Below are 17,558 nucleotides of genomic sequence, written 5' to 3' on the forward strand. Positions count from 1 at the left end.
TAACCCTCGAGTAGTTGCAAATTTTTTGCTCCCTATCCGCATTTTCTGCTGACGATCATCCCGGCATTCGGACGGTATTTTGAGGATGATAAAGTGACTGTGGAAATTTTTCACATTGGAGTGATGTTTTGGTAAATGTTTTTTGCTCAATTCTCCTTCTCATTATTGTGTGTTTTGGAAATGACTTTTTGGCTCTCATAGAGCTTCAAAAAAAAATCACGCAAAATTGTTTGTTTGAAGTGCGCGAGCAATATACTGAGACTAGAATGGTCAATGTTTTAATGGTCAGTTTTTGGGGACGATAAAGCGCCAAAATCTCATTAATTGGATCGAGGGGGCAATTCATAAAGGTCTCCGTGGAGCAAAACACAATCTGACTCGAACTCGTTTCTCCTGGACATCCCCCCGCGTCACTTTTTAGGCCTCCGATTGGTGTCAAGAGAGAAACACACTTTATATGAGATAATCTTCCTTTCTATTTTTGGCCAATTCACCAATTTCTGATAAGGATTTCGATATGATACGCACTATCCACGCTCTGTCCATTCTCTTACCATACTCTGCCTAATCAATCATACTATGCAGAAAATTCAGGAGATCTTCTCTTTGTATTTCAATATGGTCTGTGGAAATTGGCGCCAACCGCGCCAACCACTTTTGCGATTATTCAGGGGAATTTCAGAAAACGTTTGCATATTTCAATTGATTCTCATTAACTTTATATCGTGATATTCCTTTTTTTATACTGGAATTTCCCAATAATTGCACAGCAGATACGCGAATTGCTGATGGAAGTGCCTATATCGATGATTTCATGCAACACCGTTCTAAATTTGTTCAAAATATAGTTTTGTTCTGAATATTACTTTGGACATCATGATCCATGATCAATAGTGCATAATTGGTAGTCATCTTCGAATTTACTAAGTAAAATACACATAAGAAAAATAAACATAATTTTCCAAAATCAAATCATGAAAAAATAGTATGAATTTTACAAAAGAAAAAACATCAATGAATAATAAGAGTGTCAATCGAAGATTTTAGTATTGCAAAATGCTCGATCTTGAAATTCCAATGAGATACTCTAACTAAAACTTGCCTTCGCATTGTTTTTGCATCAATATTTGCACCAGATGGCTCATACAACCTGAGAAAGAGTTTTCCACCGTTATACTCTGGAGGTTGGTAACCAACGCTAAGACGGCGGTGGCCGCTATCATACAAACATTGAAGTCTTTGTACACCTATATCTCTGTCTGAATTTTTCCTTTCAAGAGCTCTAGCTCAAAAGTAGTATTTGAAATAAATGAAATGAAATGAATAAAAGTAGATAAAGTAGAAGAACTTGAAAACAGTAAAAAAATATTGTGAAACTTTCTTGAGGAAACATTGTCACACGCGAGTTCTAAATTATCCGATGATTAGTGGCAGATAAAGGGTGAAAGGCTCAGTCCGCAAATAGTTAAGGTGGGGGCGCCCCGAGATACCAATAAAAGTCTATGAGCAAGGAAGAGGCTCTCTATCTTGTTCTATATTCAATATTGTATATAGATTGAGGTGCCTATCATTCAGGATAGATAAGAGCTCACACCTTCTGGTATAGTGTTGAAAAATGAACAAAGTAAATTTCAAAATGGAAATTTCCTGGAAATTTCCAGAAATTTTCATTGGAAATTTCTTCTGGAAATTTTCCGGTCATCTCTAGCTATTTCGTGTCAAAGTTGTAGTCAGAATTTTAGTAAGAGTGTAGTCAAACTGGAGAATTGTCTCCAAAAGAAACCGTTTTTCAAACGCAAAGAATAAGAGTTTTTTCGAACATTCACGAAGAAGTCAAATTTTTATGAATTTCAACTTATTTAAAAATCAATGAATAACTTATTAAAGACCTTTAGGAAAAAATCACTTAGGAATTCTTTTTCGAGGAAATTTCGTTTTTTGTACCATGTCTGCGCAAATTTTGACGGATTTAGACAAGGGGTACAAAAACGTTTTCATTGCTTTGAGTAGATTTTTACTGGAGTAAGTTGCATTTTAAGCTTGAGAATAATGTCCCCAAATTGATATTCTTAGACCATAATGGCTTTTGAACATTATACTTAAAAAAAACCAGCTCATAAACAGTTTTGATTCGTTTTCCAAAACCAACAATTATTATTTTTTGTTTAAAGAAAAGGGAATCAAGAGCAGTTTTAATTTTTATTTGAGACTTTCTTAGGAAGATTTTGATAAGCTTTCTGCCTAAAGTTCAGTATAAATCAATTTTCTCATCGTTTTTTCATGATTTTAAATTGTGCAAAAAACCTTTAAAACGTCTAACTAAAACATTTCCAAACGGGCTTTTCCTAGGTGAAAATTCCGATAAATTTTTTGTTTAAGTATATTTAAGAATTTAATTTAAATTTAGTCTTTTGACGGATTTCGTAAGCTGAAAGCTTACTGAAGTCACTTAAGAAGACTTTTCCTTCAAGAAAATGGCGGGGGTCAAAAATGAAACGAAAAATGCTCTTGCAAATCCTAGAAAGTTTTTGAAAGTTTCTTTCAAAATATTCAATGCTGGATCTATTTTGATTATTTTTGGGCTTGGTATGGAAGACTCTAGCTCTAGCTATATATTCTTTTGAGAAAAGTTGATCAAAAATTTCTAGTCGTTTGACCTGTAGCTCTATTAAAATTGCTACATGACATCATTTTAGCTCCTCAGACAAATTGTTAAGGTAAATTTCATTTTCATTACGCTCAGAACTTATTTAAAAGCAGGAGAGAAACATCTATAAATGTAGGGGCGGTTGGGTTACTAAAACATAATTTTTTTTTTTATTAAACGTTATTCAAATTATTAAAAAGATCCTTGCCAAGTATGCATGCAAGCACTACGTAATAATTTTTTTTTAATTTTTTTTTTCTAATAAGGTAACAATATTTTGTTAATACGTAGATTTGATTATTATTAATAGGTTATTTGTTTCCAGATTTTTTGTAGTAATTTTGAAGCTGGTGAATTATAGATTTTCAAAATAATTAATAAAAATCAGTAAAACTTAAAAAAAACGTTAATTATAGGGATGGCGACGTTAGTTAGTTTAAAAATAGAGAAGTATTTTTGCACTGTTTTTTAGTAAGAGCCTTACTATACCAACAGCATTAAGAGAAAACTTCTAATCATTATAAGTCTTTATGAACTGGGAAGCACGCGAAACACGCGTCAAAAATTACATCAGAATTTTCCCAATAAGCCCAATAATTACAAATTTGATTGTGTCTACAAATTCTATGCCTGTCTGATACAAAATCTTATTCTAAAAATAGCCAGTCTGTTGATAAAGTTTACAGTTGTTTTTTTTTTCGAAAAAAAATTAGAAATATTTGTAAAAAAAATCTTTAGGCAATATTTTAAGGTTCCTATTTTCAAACACGTTTATTAAGCAATAAGCAGGGGTAAAATTGCATTAACCCATTCATACAGTAATATATATAGAAACACACAAAGATATTTTGGAATTAGTTCCTTCAAGTAACGCTTAATAGGCGTTTTTAATGAAAAAAGGAGCAGCTATCAAACACGAATCCTAAGGATCACTAAATTTATAATTTTTATACTAATTAAATTATTACAAGAATCATGTTTTTTCATATAATTCACCTGTCTAAGCAAAGAATTCGTCACCCAGAATTCAAATCAGAAAGAATATTATCAAAAAAGACACGATGTCGAACTTTTCATTATACGTAACTTGTGTACAAACTTTGCATGATTTTACATGAAGTTAGAAAAGAACGAAAAAAGATATTCCTACCTCTTTCAGTCTACTGTTCCCAGATAACAGAAGAACTAAAGGTATAGCTAAAGAATCTTTGATCGGCAGCAGTTCGGATATCAATAGCACAGAAATAAATTCTCAAAAATCGCCTAGTTAGGGTACCTGTACCAAATTTCGGCCAGCTTGCAATTTCGGCCACTTTTTTTTGTTTTTCAAATTTCCATGAAGTTTTAGTTTTTGCATACTCTAAGAGATTATACAATGCAAAAAATAACAAAAAATGTCGCTTCGACGAACGAGCTGATGTGAAAAAGACTTTGGAAGACTTCCGAAAGGGTAAGGAACTATGAGAATCAAGGTGACCGAAATATGCCACCAAAACTATGTCTACATTTTTATTCTGTCTACAAAGTTCCGAACAACACTCCTTAAAAAGAAGTAACAAAAAATTCAATTTCCATTAAAAGTATTGCATTTCAAACTTGAGACTTTGGTGCTTGTATGTAACTACATATGCCGAAATTTGGCACACTTACCCTAGATGCGAATGGGTTAATACAGTTCTAGATAGATAGGTTTTTTTTTCTAATTTTTCCTATTTCGACATTCTTTCCTATAAATCCCCTCTTGAACCCAATTAATTGGCTCTTCCACTTTTAAAATGCAATTCTGAGGAACAAATCAATTTCTAGTTTCTTTATCATTTAACGAAGAAATCCCCTTTTTAAGTGGATTGATGGGATAGGTAATTTTATTTAATTCAAGCACCTCAAGTGGACAAATAATGATGAAATGGAAGAATGACTGTGAAGGACAATGATTTTTTTCTTCTTCTGTAATCTTGAATGTGGGAATTGCGATGGTACGATCATGGATTATGCCCATCAGGGAAAAAAGTCTCCTGCTGCGAGAAAAACACATTGGGAGGGCGCGAATAGGTTTTTTGTCGAGTGCCTTATCAGTTCGTAAGTTGAAGTTAACTTTTATCAGTCAATAGGTAACCGCTTCAATCCGGAGTTCCAGACACTTTCTGTCCGCCACTGCCACAAGTGTCGACCCAATTTGGCGCTTTCATGTCGCGATCGATTGGTGGCCTTTCGCTCTCTTTCTATTCCTTCTTTCTCTCTCTCTTTCTGATCAAACGCCTCCGATAGAAGAGTAATTCACCAGAGACCTCCAGAAGGGAATCACCCAAGGAAATCTCGACGGGGAAAAAAAATGCTTGACTTTTACAGGGGAGCCTCATAAATTATATTTTCTTACTCAAGCTTCCTCTATAAGGCACCGATTGACTCACGACTATTTAGTAAGAATTTTCTGCTTGAAAGTCAACAACGAAAATCCTCATGATAAGACGGAAAGATGTATGTAAAATATATTGCAATCCAGTATAAAGTGGATGAGACACTTGTGTGTCGGATCTCTGTCGCAATTATTGTAAGGAGACGATTGCAGGAAAAATCTGTGCAAACACCACGAGCCACTTCTTGAGAAATACCACACACGTTTCACACGCCTAATTAATCCAAATAGCTCTGTAAGATTTTCATTTTCACCTTAATTTGCGCAATATTTCTCTTATCACGACACTGCAAGACAATGTATCATGATGTGAGGGGCAAAAAGGCAGATAAGCGCAGTTTTTATTGTTTTTCTTTTCTATGGACAAAAACCTTGAGAGAGTTTCTTGGTTTATTTCCGTTAGTGCACAAAATTTTGCAAAGATTGTATATTTTTCGGGACAAAAACAAAAAAAAAAAATGATTGTGAAAAGCAGCGTGTTTCTTTATCACAGACACTTGAATTTTTCTCAATGATTTATTGGTGTAAGAAACACCGGCGCAGTTTCTAAGATAAATTTTTCCACGAAAATTCTTGTAAAAGTATTACTATATAAAAAACATACATCTGTGATATATGCACCTATTTATTTGTCTTTTATTTGAACAATTAAAACAAAAACCAGATATAACTGGTAACATTATGATTTCAGACTTTGTTTTTCTGGACATTTTAATTTTACGAGTGGAATTTATAAGATACATTAATTGGATTAAAACAGGAAAACGGGGGAATTATCTTTCAGATGGACCTCTAAATAAAAATAAGAAACAGGAAAAAGAATACTCGTAGAACACTCTTTGTAATTAAATTCAAGAAGCTCTATTTGGTAATGAGACCGATAATGATAAGTCGACGGTGGACATAGCCAAGCATCTTTTAATGTTAGATGTTGAATTGACATTAAATAAACTTTATGCATTCCACAAATCCAAATTCCCATTGTAATTTGTATAAGAAATATATGAAAAATTAGGGAGAGATTTAAAAGCGGAGGCAGCCAAAATCCCGAATGCAAAAATCCCGAAATAGCCAAAATCCCAAAAGCCAAAATTCCGAAAGTCAGAATCCCGAATGTTCAAAATCCTGAAAGAGATGAAATTATATGGAGAACAGTGTAGTGTAGAATCATTTCCCAAGAAAATTTCCCTTTGCCTCCGGAAAGCGCGGGTGCAATCGTGGGAATAGCTATGACACTTTTAAGAATACGGTATTTTTTTGGCTTTCGGGATTTTGGCTTTCAGGATTTTGGCTTTCGGGATTTTGACCGGAACCCATTTAAAATATGTAGGGTGGAATCACCAGTTCTCGCCAGTGCCCCACTTCTCGCCACTTACATTGAAATCGATATTTTTCGCAATTTATGAAATAAATGAGTCGCAATTTTTTTTGTATTGTTTCTGCTTCTACGCATAGAATCGAAAAATAATAATTATTCGTTTTGGATTCACGATTTTGATCACTTTTTAGAGCAATATTTTAAGCAAGTGCATCGAATCCAACATCTCTTACCAAATGTACTAAGTGTCGTCAAATTTTCATCAGGCCAAAAACACCTATTTGGATAAATAATTTGTCTATTGAATATTTAATTGCACTTGTGGAATACATAAAATTTGTATTTAGTCAATTAATATTTCATTTTATATTATTTTTGTATAAAAATGAGGCATGGCGAGAAGTGGTAATATTCTGGAATTGATTTTACCACCTGTCGCCATATCTTTTTAATAGGCGACGCTAACTTCACTTCGTACATTCTCAGTTGTCAAATCTGCATTGTTTACTTTCTGCAAAAGCCCGATAATTTGATTTCTCAAATAAAAGTGAAGAAAAATCATTTAAAGAGAGTAATAATAAAGTGATCACAAGGAAAGAGAAATGGTGAATGTATTCTTTTCATAGCATTGCCTAAAATAACCGAGTGTGGTTCTTTTCAAGTGGGTGGCGAGAAGTGGTTACAAATTTTACAAAACTGGCGAAAAGTGGTAAAAAGTGGCGACGAAATGGTTATTTTTGCATTATTAATAAAAATCAGTTTTTTAAGTAGTCCAGCGTTATGTTCTAGGATTATTGTTTTCACATATCTAGAGCCAATACATCTAAGTAACTTTGTGTCAAATTTGACTTATCTTGTAACAAGGATTCAAAAGTTATGATTAAATTAATTTAATTTTTTCCTAAACATGGCGATAGCCGGTTATTCCACCCTAGAAAGTTTTTTAATTTGACTATATTTTCTTGTGGAAAACGTTCTATAGTCAAGTGTGCTAATCCGGGCGCTTCGCTATCTGGATCGTTTATGACTAATCCACTTAAAATAATATTTTTATTTTTATTTTCGTAATATAAGCACTACAGAGTAACATAATATAACTATTCAAGTTTGAGGAAAAGCAAAAATAATATTTTTATCCATTAAATAAGTAAGTGCCCGGATTAGCACACTTGACTGCAATCGACTCATTCCAATCTTGTAGCAGCTGGGTTCTTCACTAAAAATTTTGTAGCAGTGATATTTTCGTTAATGACAACTGGTTGATTGAAAACATCTATTGTCTTTTTCCTTGTGAAAAAAATATTTTAAATCCAAAGGTTTAATTAAAAGTGAATTAGCGAAAGGCGACCCAGTTAGTGCACGCTGACTTATTTCAGTATTATCATTATTTTATAAATTTTCTTTAATATTTTTGATAATGTTTTTATAATATGTTTCTAAATGAATCACTGAATAATTCTATGGATTTAGAAGAAGTAAAAAAGAATTTCATCAGTCCAAAAACAAGCGTTTAAGTAGCACTCTCTTTTTTTGGGTAAAAGAGAAAAGTTACTCGTGAGAATTAATGAATTATAACTACCTGCAAAATTTATTAATAAATAGGAAAGTTAATATAGGAGTAAAAATTAAAAGTTCAAAGTCGATATCTCTAACCGTTTATTCTGGCATCGGGTTAGTTGCAAAAATGTTCTTGAGATTGTATTAAATTTCTACTTATATTTCTCAGTTCGAATAATTTCGTGCGATAGGGGCAAGTCAGGCACATTTGAATGTGGGGCAGCTTTGAAATTGGAATTTTTCTCCTATTTTTAAATGGAATTGAGCAATATTATAATGTAATTTAGCTGCTCAATCTGTTTATGGAGGTAAATTATATCATGATAAGGCTCAATTTTATTTATAAATAGGAGAAAAATCCCAATTTTAACGCTGCCCCACATTCAAAGGTGCCTTACTTCCCCCTAACATATAAAGTGGCTGCTAAAATTTAAATTTTGGGATAACATTTCTAAGCAGTAGTTATTTTTTTATTAGGGGTCCATCTGGGAAATGATCGCCCAGAATAGTTATTGTTTTATAATTTTTTTAAAATTACAAAAGTTACATGCAATTCATTAATTCATATTCAAAATTAAATAGCAAATTTTCGAAATTTTAACGTTCCAATCGATTGCAAAAAGTTGTAATTATATTAGAGGAGACCGGGGAGTTGAGACAGGGGCGGTGTGGGACAAGGCGATTTTTGCAATAGTTATTGAAATAAATGGGATTTAATCATTACTCATTCGTAGGCAACATTAAGTTGTTTTAATTTAGTTTTATTGTTTAAATTCTATGAACAGTTTTTTAAAATTTAATAAAAATAATATATTTTTGATGTCTTAGTTTTCCTCTAGAGACAATTAAACCATTAATGTTTTGGGAACCAATATAATTTCGTCTTTTGAGGATATTCGACTTTTGCCCAATCCGGTGAAAAATTATTAAAACCTCCCCGGTCTCCCCTATACATTTTTTTCTCAGTGTGCAGTAATAAACTTTCAAATTACCCCAAAAGTGTGCGGGAGTAGCACAATTAAAAAAACCAGATAGAGCCGTTTTTCTTGTGCTCAATTCCTAAAATATCGTATACAATTTTGTTTCTAGTTTATCTCGAAAATCCACACTGTGTGTCATAATTTTGTTTATCAGATGTGAGATTATTTCCTGGTCTCAATTGCCATTTTTTGGAGAATGTCTGTCCTTCACCCCATAAAAGAAAAGCTGCGGGGATTTATTGTCGACAAAAATGGCAATTTACGCCGCGAAATCATGATGCAATGGAGAGTTGGAGAGATGACTTGAAGACAGGAGAGATCGCCAGTTATCATCTGAAAGTGAGGCTGGACGCAAAAAAAACCGACCGATTCTTCGAAAAGCACTTTTATCATGAAATTGCGGACGTCAAAAAATAACTGGGAATGACGCACATTCTCCTGCCTGAAGCATCTTGGGTGTGGATCTCAAGGGGAGTTTCACTGACTCTCCGGGAGATCGCAATGGAATTTTTTTGTTGATTGAATAGAAGACGAACTCTTAGCGGCCGGAAAACAGTGATCCCGATAAGACAATGGGCCAGTTTTAGGCACAATACCGTCCAAGAACCGAAGGTTACGCCAATTTATCAGTATGAGACGCTCCAGATAGCACAGCCAGACTACGCAAAAATATTCCATTTGGGCTCTAAAAGAGTGGATGAGGAGGAGCATCGATAGTTGGGGATCACACTATGAACACGTGAATTGCTGTTCCGGCCACTTGATTTCGGCTAGACGGGAAATTTAAGAGTATCCTGGGAAATGTACCAGATGGGTGAATGGTGAAATAATTAAAATATACTGTTGAAATAGATTACCCCAAACCAAACAATTTTTTCAGAATTGAAAACTAATGGTGCTCTCTTAAAATATAAGTTACATAGCTAACATGTAATAGGGGATACCGAGGCTAAATCAGCAAGTAAATGAAATTTTTAATTGTTTGAGAAAAACAGGGGCATGACATTTCCTATGTTTCCCATATGTTTCTTCCGAGCCGAAAAAACTTTTGAGTTTATTAGCTGTTTTCTGTCATTGTAGAATGAATTAACAAAAAATACTAATACAAAATAAAAGCCAATTTAATAACGAAGAGGCAACCGAAAACCTTAAATTGGCAACCTACGTAGTTTTGAAGATATCTCGTGAAATGTGTACGGAAACAGGGAAAAAAATACACTAAAACCGGTCGCATTTTTCAGAGCTAATGATACGACCCTGGAGAAAAAAATCATCGATTAAAAAAATATATTTTATATAAATATGGGTTTGCTCAATATTCCTTATAAAAAAACTAAAAGACCCCATTATCTAATATAGCCCCGGTTTACTCTATTCTTGATTTTAAATTTAAAGTATTCAAAGCATCTGTTTTACAATTATTCTAGTCTTTTCTATGGGTAACAGATACAGATATAAATGACATAATTATCCCCATTTTAAGTTAGTATAATAGGGGAGACAGGGGTAGAATTAACCAAGGATAGTAATAGACTGTGGAGTATTATAGTTTTCATATCAAGAATATAGCTAATTAATTATTTATTCAGAGCAATTAATTGCTTACTTATTCATTGAGATATTTATTAGCCGGATTCAAATATGTTTTCAATAAGATGTAAGAAAAAAATCACTTGCTGGCTAATTCTGCCTCGGTCTCCCCTAGGGGGAAGTGCGGCACCTTTGAATTGGGGCAGCTTTATAAAAGGTCTTTTTTCTCCTATTTTTAAACGGAACTGGTCCTTAAGTGGTCTGCAGATTAAGAGTTTAGCCCAGTGTAGATTAAGATTAGCCCAGTTCCCGAAGGTTTTAAAATCCTAAATTATAAATCACTTTTACTGTTTTTTGAAAATCTCATTTATCATTTACTTTTAATCTTTTAATACTTAATCCTAAATTAAAATTTCCTAAAAAACCTTGACCAACAAGCAGTTAGAGAAGTTAAGGTATTTGGCTAAGCCTTAGGTCTGAAGCCCACACATTAAAAAAATGTATAAAATTTTACTACTATAATAGTGCAAAATCGACCATTTTAGTTGTTTAATTTAAAAATGTTTCAAAAAATGCACAACATTTTGGTAATTTATTGTCACGTGATTGAAAATTACCACTATTATAGTTGAAAAATTTTCAACAGTGTTGTTTAATTTGAAAATGTGTAAAATTTTAACACTATAATAGTGTGAAATCGGATAAATTAATTATTTAATTGCGATCTGTGTAAAATTTCTCACTGTTATAATCATAAAAATTTTCAACAATGTTTCGTGATTTAAAACTGTTTGACAAATTCTAAAAATTACCACTATTATAGTGTGATTACAGTTTTTCACATTATTATAGTGTGAAAAAATACACAACTTTATGGTATTTTTTGTCACATGATCAAAAATTAACACTATTATAGTTTAATCATAATTTTTAACACTATTATAGTGTGAAGCCTCGTGTATTTCAACCAAATTTGTGGAATTTTTAAACAAAAGTTGTTGAATTTTTAACAAAAGTTGTGTAAAAATTGTTGAATTTTCAATTAAGACTTATACTTCAGTCGAGATGCTTTTCATTGGGCAAAAGTCATATAGAACATCAAATATTTATATGCATAATAAGTATATCGTGAAGATCCGAGCATCAGATGTAATCATTTCGCATTAGGTGGGATCCCGAGTACAGGAAAAACCAATAAAAATGTCAACAAAAAATCAAAATCTTCGAAATGAAAAGAAAATTCAACAATAAACAGAATTCAACAATTTTTGAATTTACACATAAAAATTCAACAACTTTTAAATTCAACAATTCCAAATTCAACGTCTTGAAAATCAACAACTTTTAATTAAACGACGAGACACTTTTCTCAGACTGAAAATCAACAATAAAAATTAAACTGAGAAACATAATCAATGATAAGTCTTACATCTAACCTTGGAAAGTCCAACAGAGTCTAATTCTGTGTATTTTTTGCCACTGTGAACTATAGGAACAAAAATAGCCCAAAAATTTAAGTAATTTTTCTGACAATACCAAAATGAATAATATTTTTCGCTTTAATGAAAAATATTACGTATGAGTATTGCAGTTTTTATCGCCAAAAGGGTTTTGCTTAAAAAGAATTGGAAGTATAAAAAATAAATAAAATCAGTTGTAATTTTAAGAATTTAAAAATTCGCCATTTTTTATCTTAAATATTTACTACATAGCAAATAGATAGAGACTTGCAAAAAATATTCTAAATTCCTTCAACCTCCTACTTTTCAATTATGTACAGACATAAGAAAAAAATAACTTTAGGTAGTCAGGAAAAATTATTTTCTTTATGGGACACCGGTGTTCCAATCGTCCTTAAAGGGTTAAATTAAACACTTTTTCTAAATTTAACACTATAATAGTGGTGTGGAAGATTACACACTATAATAGTGTTAATTTTTTTACTGTGCATATTACCGAGATATTATTCGGCTTTACAAAAATATTGTGAAGCTAAATTACATTGTTGCCTTAATTCCTTTTAAAAATTAGACTACAAAGTCAAGTTTCAAAGGTACCCTAATTCAAATATGCCCCACTTGCCCCTATCCCAATTGTTGTAAAATATAGGGTAAAATGGGATGATTATGTATCAGTTCTAATTCGGTACTTTGAGATTCCCTCAACTGTTTCACGTGAGCGAAGGGTAAAAGACCACGAAGAAGTACAAGTCTTACACTCAAGGGAAAGGCTTTCAGGCTTCGCACATACCGGCTTCAGACCTAAGGCTTAACTGTTATAATTTCCTATCAGTCAAGATATTTTTGAATATTTAACTTAGGATTTGATTATTAAGGACAGATGGCCTATTAGATACTCAAAGAGCAATAAAATTGGTTGGCATTTAGGATTCTGCGACCTTCGGGAAGTGTACTAAACCTCCAATCTGAAGACCGCTATACACTCTGGTTTCGAACACTTCTAATTTTCCCCATATTCCTTAAATGAATCTGACCTGTTTTAATCAGGAAATGTGTGACTTAAGACTAGCTATGATAATATATTGCCGCAGATAGGTCAGTTTCATGGAATATGAGAAAAATATGAAGTGTTCGAAACCAGAGTGTGTGAAGCCCGAAAGCCTTTCCCTACTTCGTCATGGTTTTATTCTTTTGTCCGTTTAAAACAATGAAAAAAGTCAAAATGCAGAATTATAAATAAGTCCAAAATACACCATTTTACCCTAAAGTTCTTTTTTTTATTATTTTTATTTAAGTTATAAAAGTAACTAACGAATATGATAAAGAAAACTCAAGACAATTTATAATAATAATAATAGTTCTTCTGAGAAAATATACAAACAGTCGTGAGTGAATGTATATTGATGAACGAAAGGGGAGGGATTGAAACTGACATGGAGATAAGGGAGGTGAGAGTGGGTCAAAGTGACCCAAAAGGACACTATATGAGCGGAAAACTGGATTGGAGGGTAAAGTGCGCAATCAATTGTGTGGCTAGAGAGATTTCAGAAAAGCTGGTACTGAGCGTATGATCACGGATCTGAGAGATGGGAGGCTGCTGGGGAGCTGAAACTCAAATCACACAATTTTCAGTCACATCATCTGAACTCTGTGACCCTTCTCATCCAGCTTCAACCAGATTTCAAAGCATTTTCTGTGGCTGAGAGAGAGAGAGTTTGCTATAAATGTGATTACATTGTGCTGAAGGGGATTTTGTTGTGGTGATAATTTCACAGCACCACATACACTACCCAAGTTAATCCTACCCCCACGGCCTGGATTAGCACTTGACATATTTGCACGCAAAATGACCCAAAAAAAAGAACGTGGCTTTCCATCTGGGAAAAACCGCAATTATCACCCCAAAAAGAGAGCTGTGCGTTTGATGGATTAAAAGGTGATTTGATGATAGGTTTCTTTCGTAAAAATTTATTTTTGGCCCCACTTGTCCCATCGATGGGTAAAATTACGTGTCGACCTCACGATAAAAATGGGCCAAAACCGCATGATCATTCTGTTTCGCGTTCGAGCCCCGTGGGTCCAAAGTCTGAGGACCCCTTTCAACTGACAAAAACACCAGACAATCTCAAAAGTCACTTCCTCAACACCTCCACTGGGAGGAGGCTCAAAGATCAAAGATCTGTGGGGGAAAAATTTACAATCGTTTATAAAGCTTCTCTCTAGCCACGCGATCGTGACTCCAACTTCGAGAAAAGTTCAACATTTCCAGACGACACAGATTCCAAATGTCTCAACACACAAAAAAAAACTCGAAGCATTTTTATCTGACCGCTTTTTCCCCCTTTTCTTCAACATTAAATTCAAATAGACTGTGACGGGGATGAATTATATATTTGATGGGGGATTTAGTGTTTGTATTCTAGAATTTAAATTACTGCCATGTAGTTAGAGTGTTGCAAATTATTAAGAGATGTACAAAATACATTAATAAGACACAATGGAATTTGTGATAACGATTCGTGAAAAAGAATCCTGATTAAGCATATATCATTCTGTTGGGAATTTCCAAAAGGGGGGAATCTTATGAAGAAAATATCGCAACGCAATGTCTTTTATTAAACAATGAACAAATCGGTATTATTTGTTATGAAATGTTTGAAAAAATCTCTAAAACTTTAATATTATTCAATAAATATCATTCATAATTAATCACAATGCCAATAAAATGAACAATTTAAATTAAATATTAATGTAGTTCAATAATCCTACCGCTATCTCTGATGCAATGTCATCAGATTTCAACAACTTCTATAAAATAACTTGTGTTCCCCTTATATTTTAAATACCCTCCAGAAACCAAAAGATTCAATGGGTTATCAATTGATCGTCTTTCCAATGAAACATTCTTGGCGGGAATGTTGTCCCCCGGAATTAACTCTCAGGCAGAGGGCAAGGCATTGAACATGGGCCGAGAGGAACCTTATCATTCTAGCCCAAGAGATCAAATCATGACTTCCAAAATACAACAGTGTATTCAGCGGGAGGAAGCAATGTTTAGTAGTTTTAGTAAAACATTAAAAAGAAAAAAAAAAGAAACACCGACTGTATGTGAACTGAGAGAGATGATAATGTGTGTGGTTCGCGATAACACTTATCAGCGACGATTGGGATATTTTAAAATGTTGTAGCACTGACTGAATATCAGTCATTTGGTGTTGATCATTCATTGAGACCTCATCTAAAATTGTGACGCTAAGAACGATTTTTTGTGTGAAAGATATAAGTGAGTGCGAAGTGTACAAGATGCTAACGCAAAATATGTACAACTTCAGAATGGGATACCCTTTGTTCTACCTACCACCACATTCGGGAGTCACCCAAACACATCCTGTGGACTTCCCGTTGGGATCATCAGGTTATCTTCCCCTAACACCTCCATATGAATTCCCATCGTATGGCTTTACCGCACACGACGAACCAATGAGATCTACTGGAGAGACATACTACCCACAATTCCCAACGCCACCACTCTCAGTGTCTCCACGAACACAAGGACCAAATATTCGGACTACTTCCGTGATCGTGAGAGTAGATGATCATCGGGGTTCAGATGCAAAATCGTCAGATACCGAAGACGATGCTGTTTGTAAATGGGAGCAATGCAATAAGTAAGTACAAAGTGAACGATATTACCGCGGGGTATCTAGAATATTTGTGACCTAAGGATCTTTAGGATTTAGTACACACAAAATCTTTAAAGTCGAAATTCAAATAAAGCTTAAAGATAAATTTAAATTTAGATTTATTTGATAGTGAATAGTGTAATTGTGAACCTATGCTGAGAACCGCAAGCTTTAGCTAGAAATTAAAGCTAGAACGTTATTAGAAAAAAACGTGTGTAGGATATTCCTAAAATTAACTAAACCAAGCTATAAATATCGAAGGTAATATTTCTGGTATCGGGTTGTATTGCAAAATAACGTAGTTATTAGCGATTTGGAATCATCAGAAACAAACCCCCTGTGAGCTGAAAAATCCAGTAATCCCTGATTAAAATGATTGATAAACGTATATCCAATATTGTCCTAAATTCATAACATCCAAAAAGCAAAAGTCAGAGAACGAAGTCTCACAGTCGACCAAAGGTGAACAACAGAAAGACCTCGAACGATGTAACCACATAATCCGATACGAAGGTGACAATACCTTAATCAGTTAAAATTTGTACAGATTGTTGGGTATTATAGCTAAGAAGCAATTTTGATGAATTCTTCCAATGGATAAGATCTACGTGTCCACAAGAATTCACCTCGTTTTTTTTCTTGACCACACCAGACACAATATGTGATAAGGGTTATCGGAAGTAATGGCGTCATGTCTCATGAATCATAGTTCGTGGAAAAATAGGTGTTGGGTATAGATTGGGAAAGATCTGGCAAAGGGTAGTTCAGAACCGAATTTAGGATATTCGACAACTTAACAAATTTTTCTTCTTGGTTTCATTGCAGAACCTTCCGAAACTTGGAGAGCCTAGCAAGCCATGTTAACCAGATGCACGCACATTCGGGTCCTGGAGGACTCTACTACTGCAAATGGGAAGGTTGTCCGAGGTCTGAAGGTGGTCAATGGAGAGGTTTCAATGCGAGGTACAAGATGTTGGTTCACGTGAGGACACACACAAAAGAGAAACCTCATCAGTGCCCAGAATGTGACAAGAGCTTCTCTCGAGCTGAAAACCTCAAGATCCACACTCGCAGTCATTCTGGAGAGAAACCCTACATCTGTCCCGTTGAGGGATGCAACAAAGCCTACAGCAACTCATCAGATCGGTTCAAGCATACAAGAACCCATGAAACAGACAAACCATACATGTGCAAAGTTCCAGGGTGCCAGAAGAGGTATACAGATCCATCCTCTCTCAGAAAACATGTCAAGACCTTTAAACATACCCCTACCGAAACGGAAATCAAGGTCAATGTGAAAATCTCCGCTTCGGAAAATCTACAGGAGCCTACAACACATCACATTGAAGATCACCGAAGGTCTTCCCTTACAGTCCAACCCACCGAGGACCCGTCACATCCTGCCACTTTTCCCAATTCCTTCTTCCACAAGATCCATCCTCCCTCTGGCCGAGACTTTTGGTATCACTCGCCCATTGAAAGTATCAAAGTGGAGGAGATGGAAATAGATCTCCCACTTGATCTCAGTCTCCACAGGAGCAAGTAGTCCCAAAGAAGGAGAATTCTTTAACTTAAGATGTCTATTTAATTTGTTGTGTGATTTTTTTTAAGCGTGTTCTGTATGTGTCAGATTAAAAGTGTGATTCTGAAATTTTGAGTTTTAATTTGAACATCATCATCATCATTTTCAACCGTTTATGCCTATTGGGGTTGCGGGCCCATGACATCCAGTTTAGCAGTGTACGCCTGTCGATCCTCCGCTAATTCAGAAAGATGTTCGGATTCGACCTTGGCGCTCCAAGTCAAGATTCTGAATTTTATTCAGCCACCTTGTCCTAGATCTGCCCCGAGATCGACGGCCCCTCTCAATGGATTGCATAGCTTTTTTGGGGAATCTTATTAATTTGAACATATCATGAAAATTTTCCTGGACTTTGTCTATTCTTTATCTTCCCCTTATTATGGTT

General features: G+C 34.3%; 1 protein-coding gene across 1 annotated transcript; it reads left to right on the forward strand.

Moving 5' to 3' along the window:
- The first annotated feature begins 15,094 nt into the window (after positions 1–15,094).
- On the forward strand, positions 15,095–17,242 carry LOC129801552 (zinc finger protein GLIS2 homolog). Its single transcript, XM_055846764.1, has 2 exons — positions 15,095–15,576; positions 16,417–17,242. Exons 1-2 carry the CDS (start codon positions 15,212–15,214, stop codon positions 17,135–17,137), a joined length of 1,086 nt encoding a protein of 361 aa, XP_055702739.1. The 5' UTR covers positions 15,095–15,211; the 3' UTR covers positions 17,138–17,242.
- The last annotated feature ends 316 nt before the right edge of the window (positions 17,243–17,558 follow it).

The sequence above is a fragment of the Phlebotomus papatasi genome, chromosome 2, assembly GCF_024763615.1.
Source record: "Phlebotomus papatasi isolate M1 chromosome 2, Ppap_2.1, whole genome shotgun sequence".
NCBI lineage: Eukaryota > Metazoa > Arthropoda > Insecta > Diptera > Psychodidae > Phlebotomus > Phlebotomus papatasi.

Excerpts from the sequence above, each read along its gene's own strand:
- LOC129801552 (XM_055846764.1), top strand. The coding sequence starts at position 15,212 with ATGCTAACGCAAAATATGTACAACTTCAGAATGGGATACCCTTTGTTC. Across the intron at positions 15,577-16,416 it reads AAATGGGAGCAATGCAATAA|AACCTTCCGAAACTTGGAGA; the intron begins GTAAGTACAAAG and ends GTTTCATTGCAG.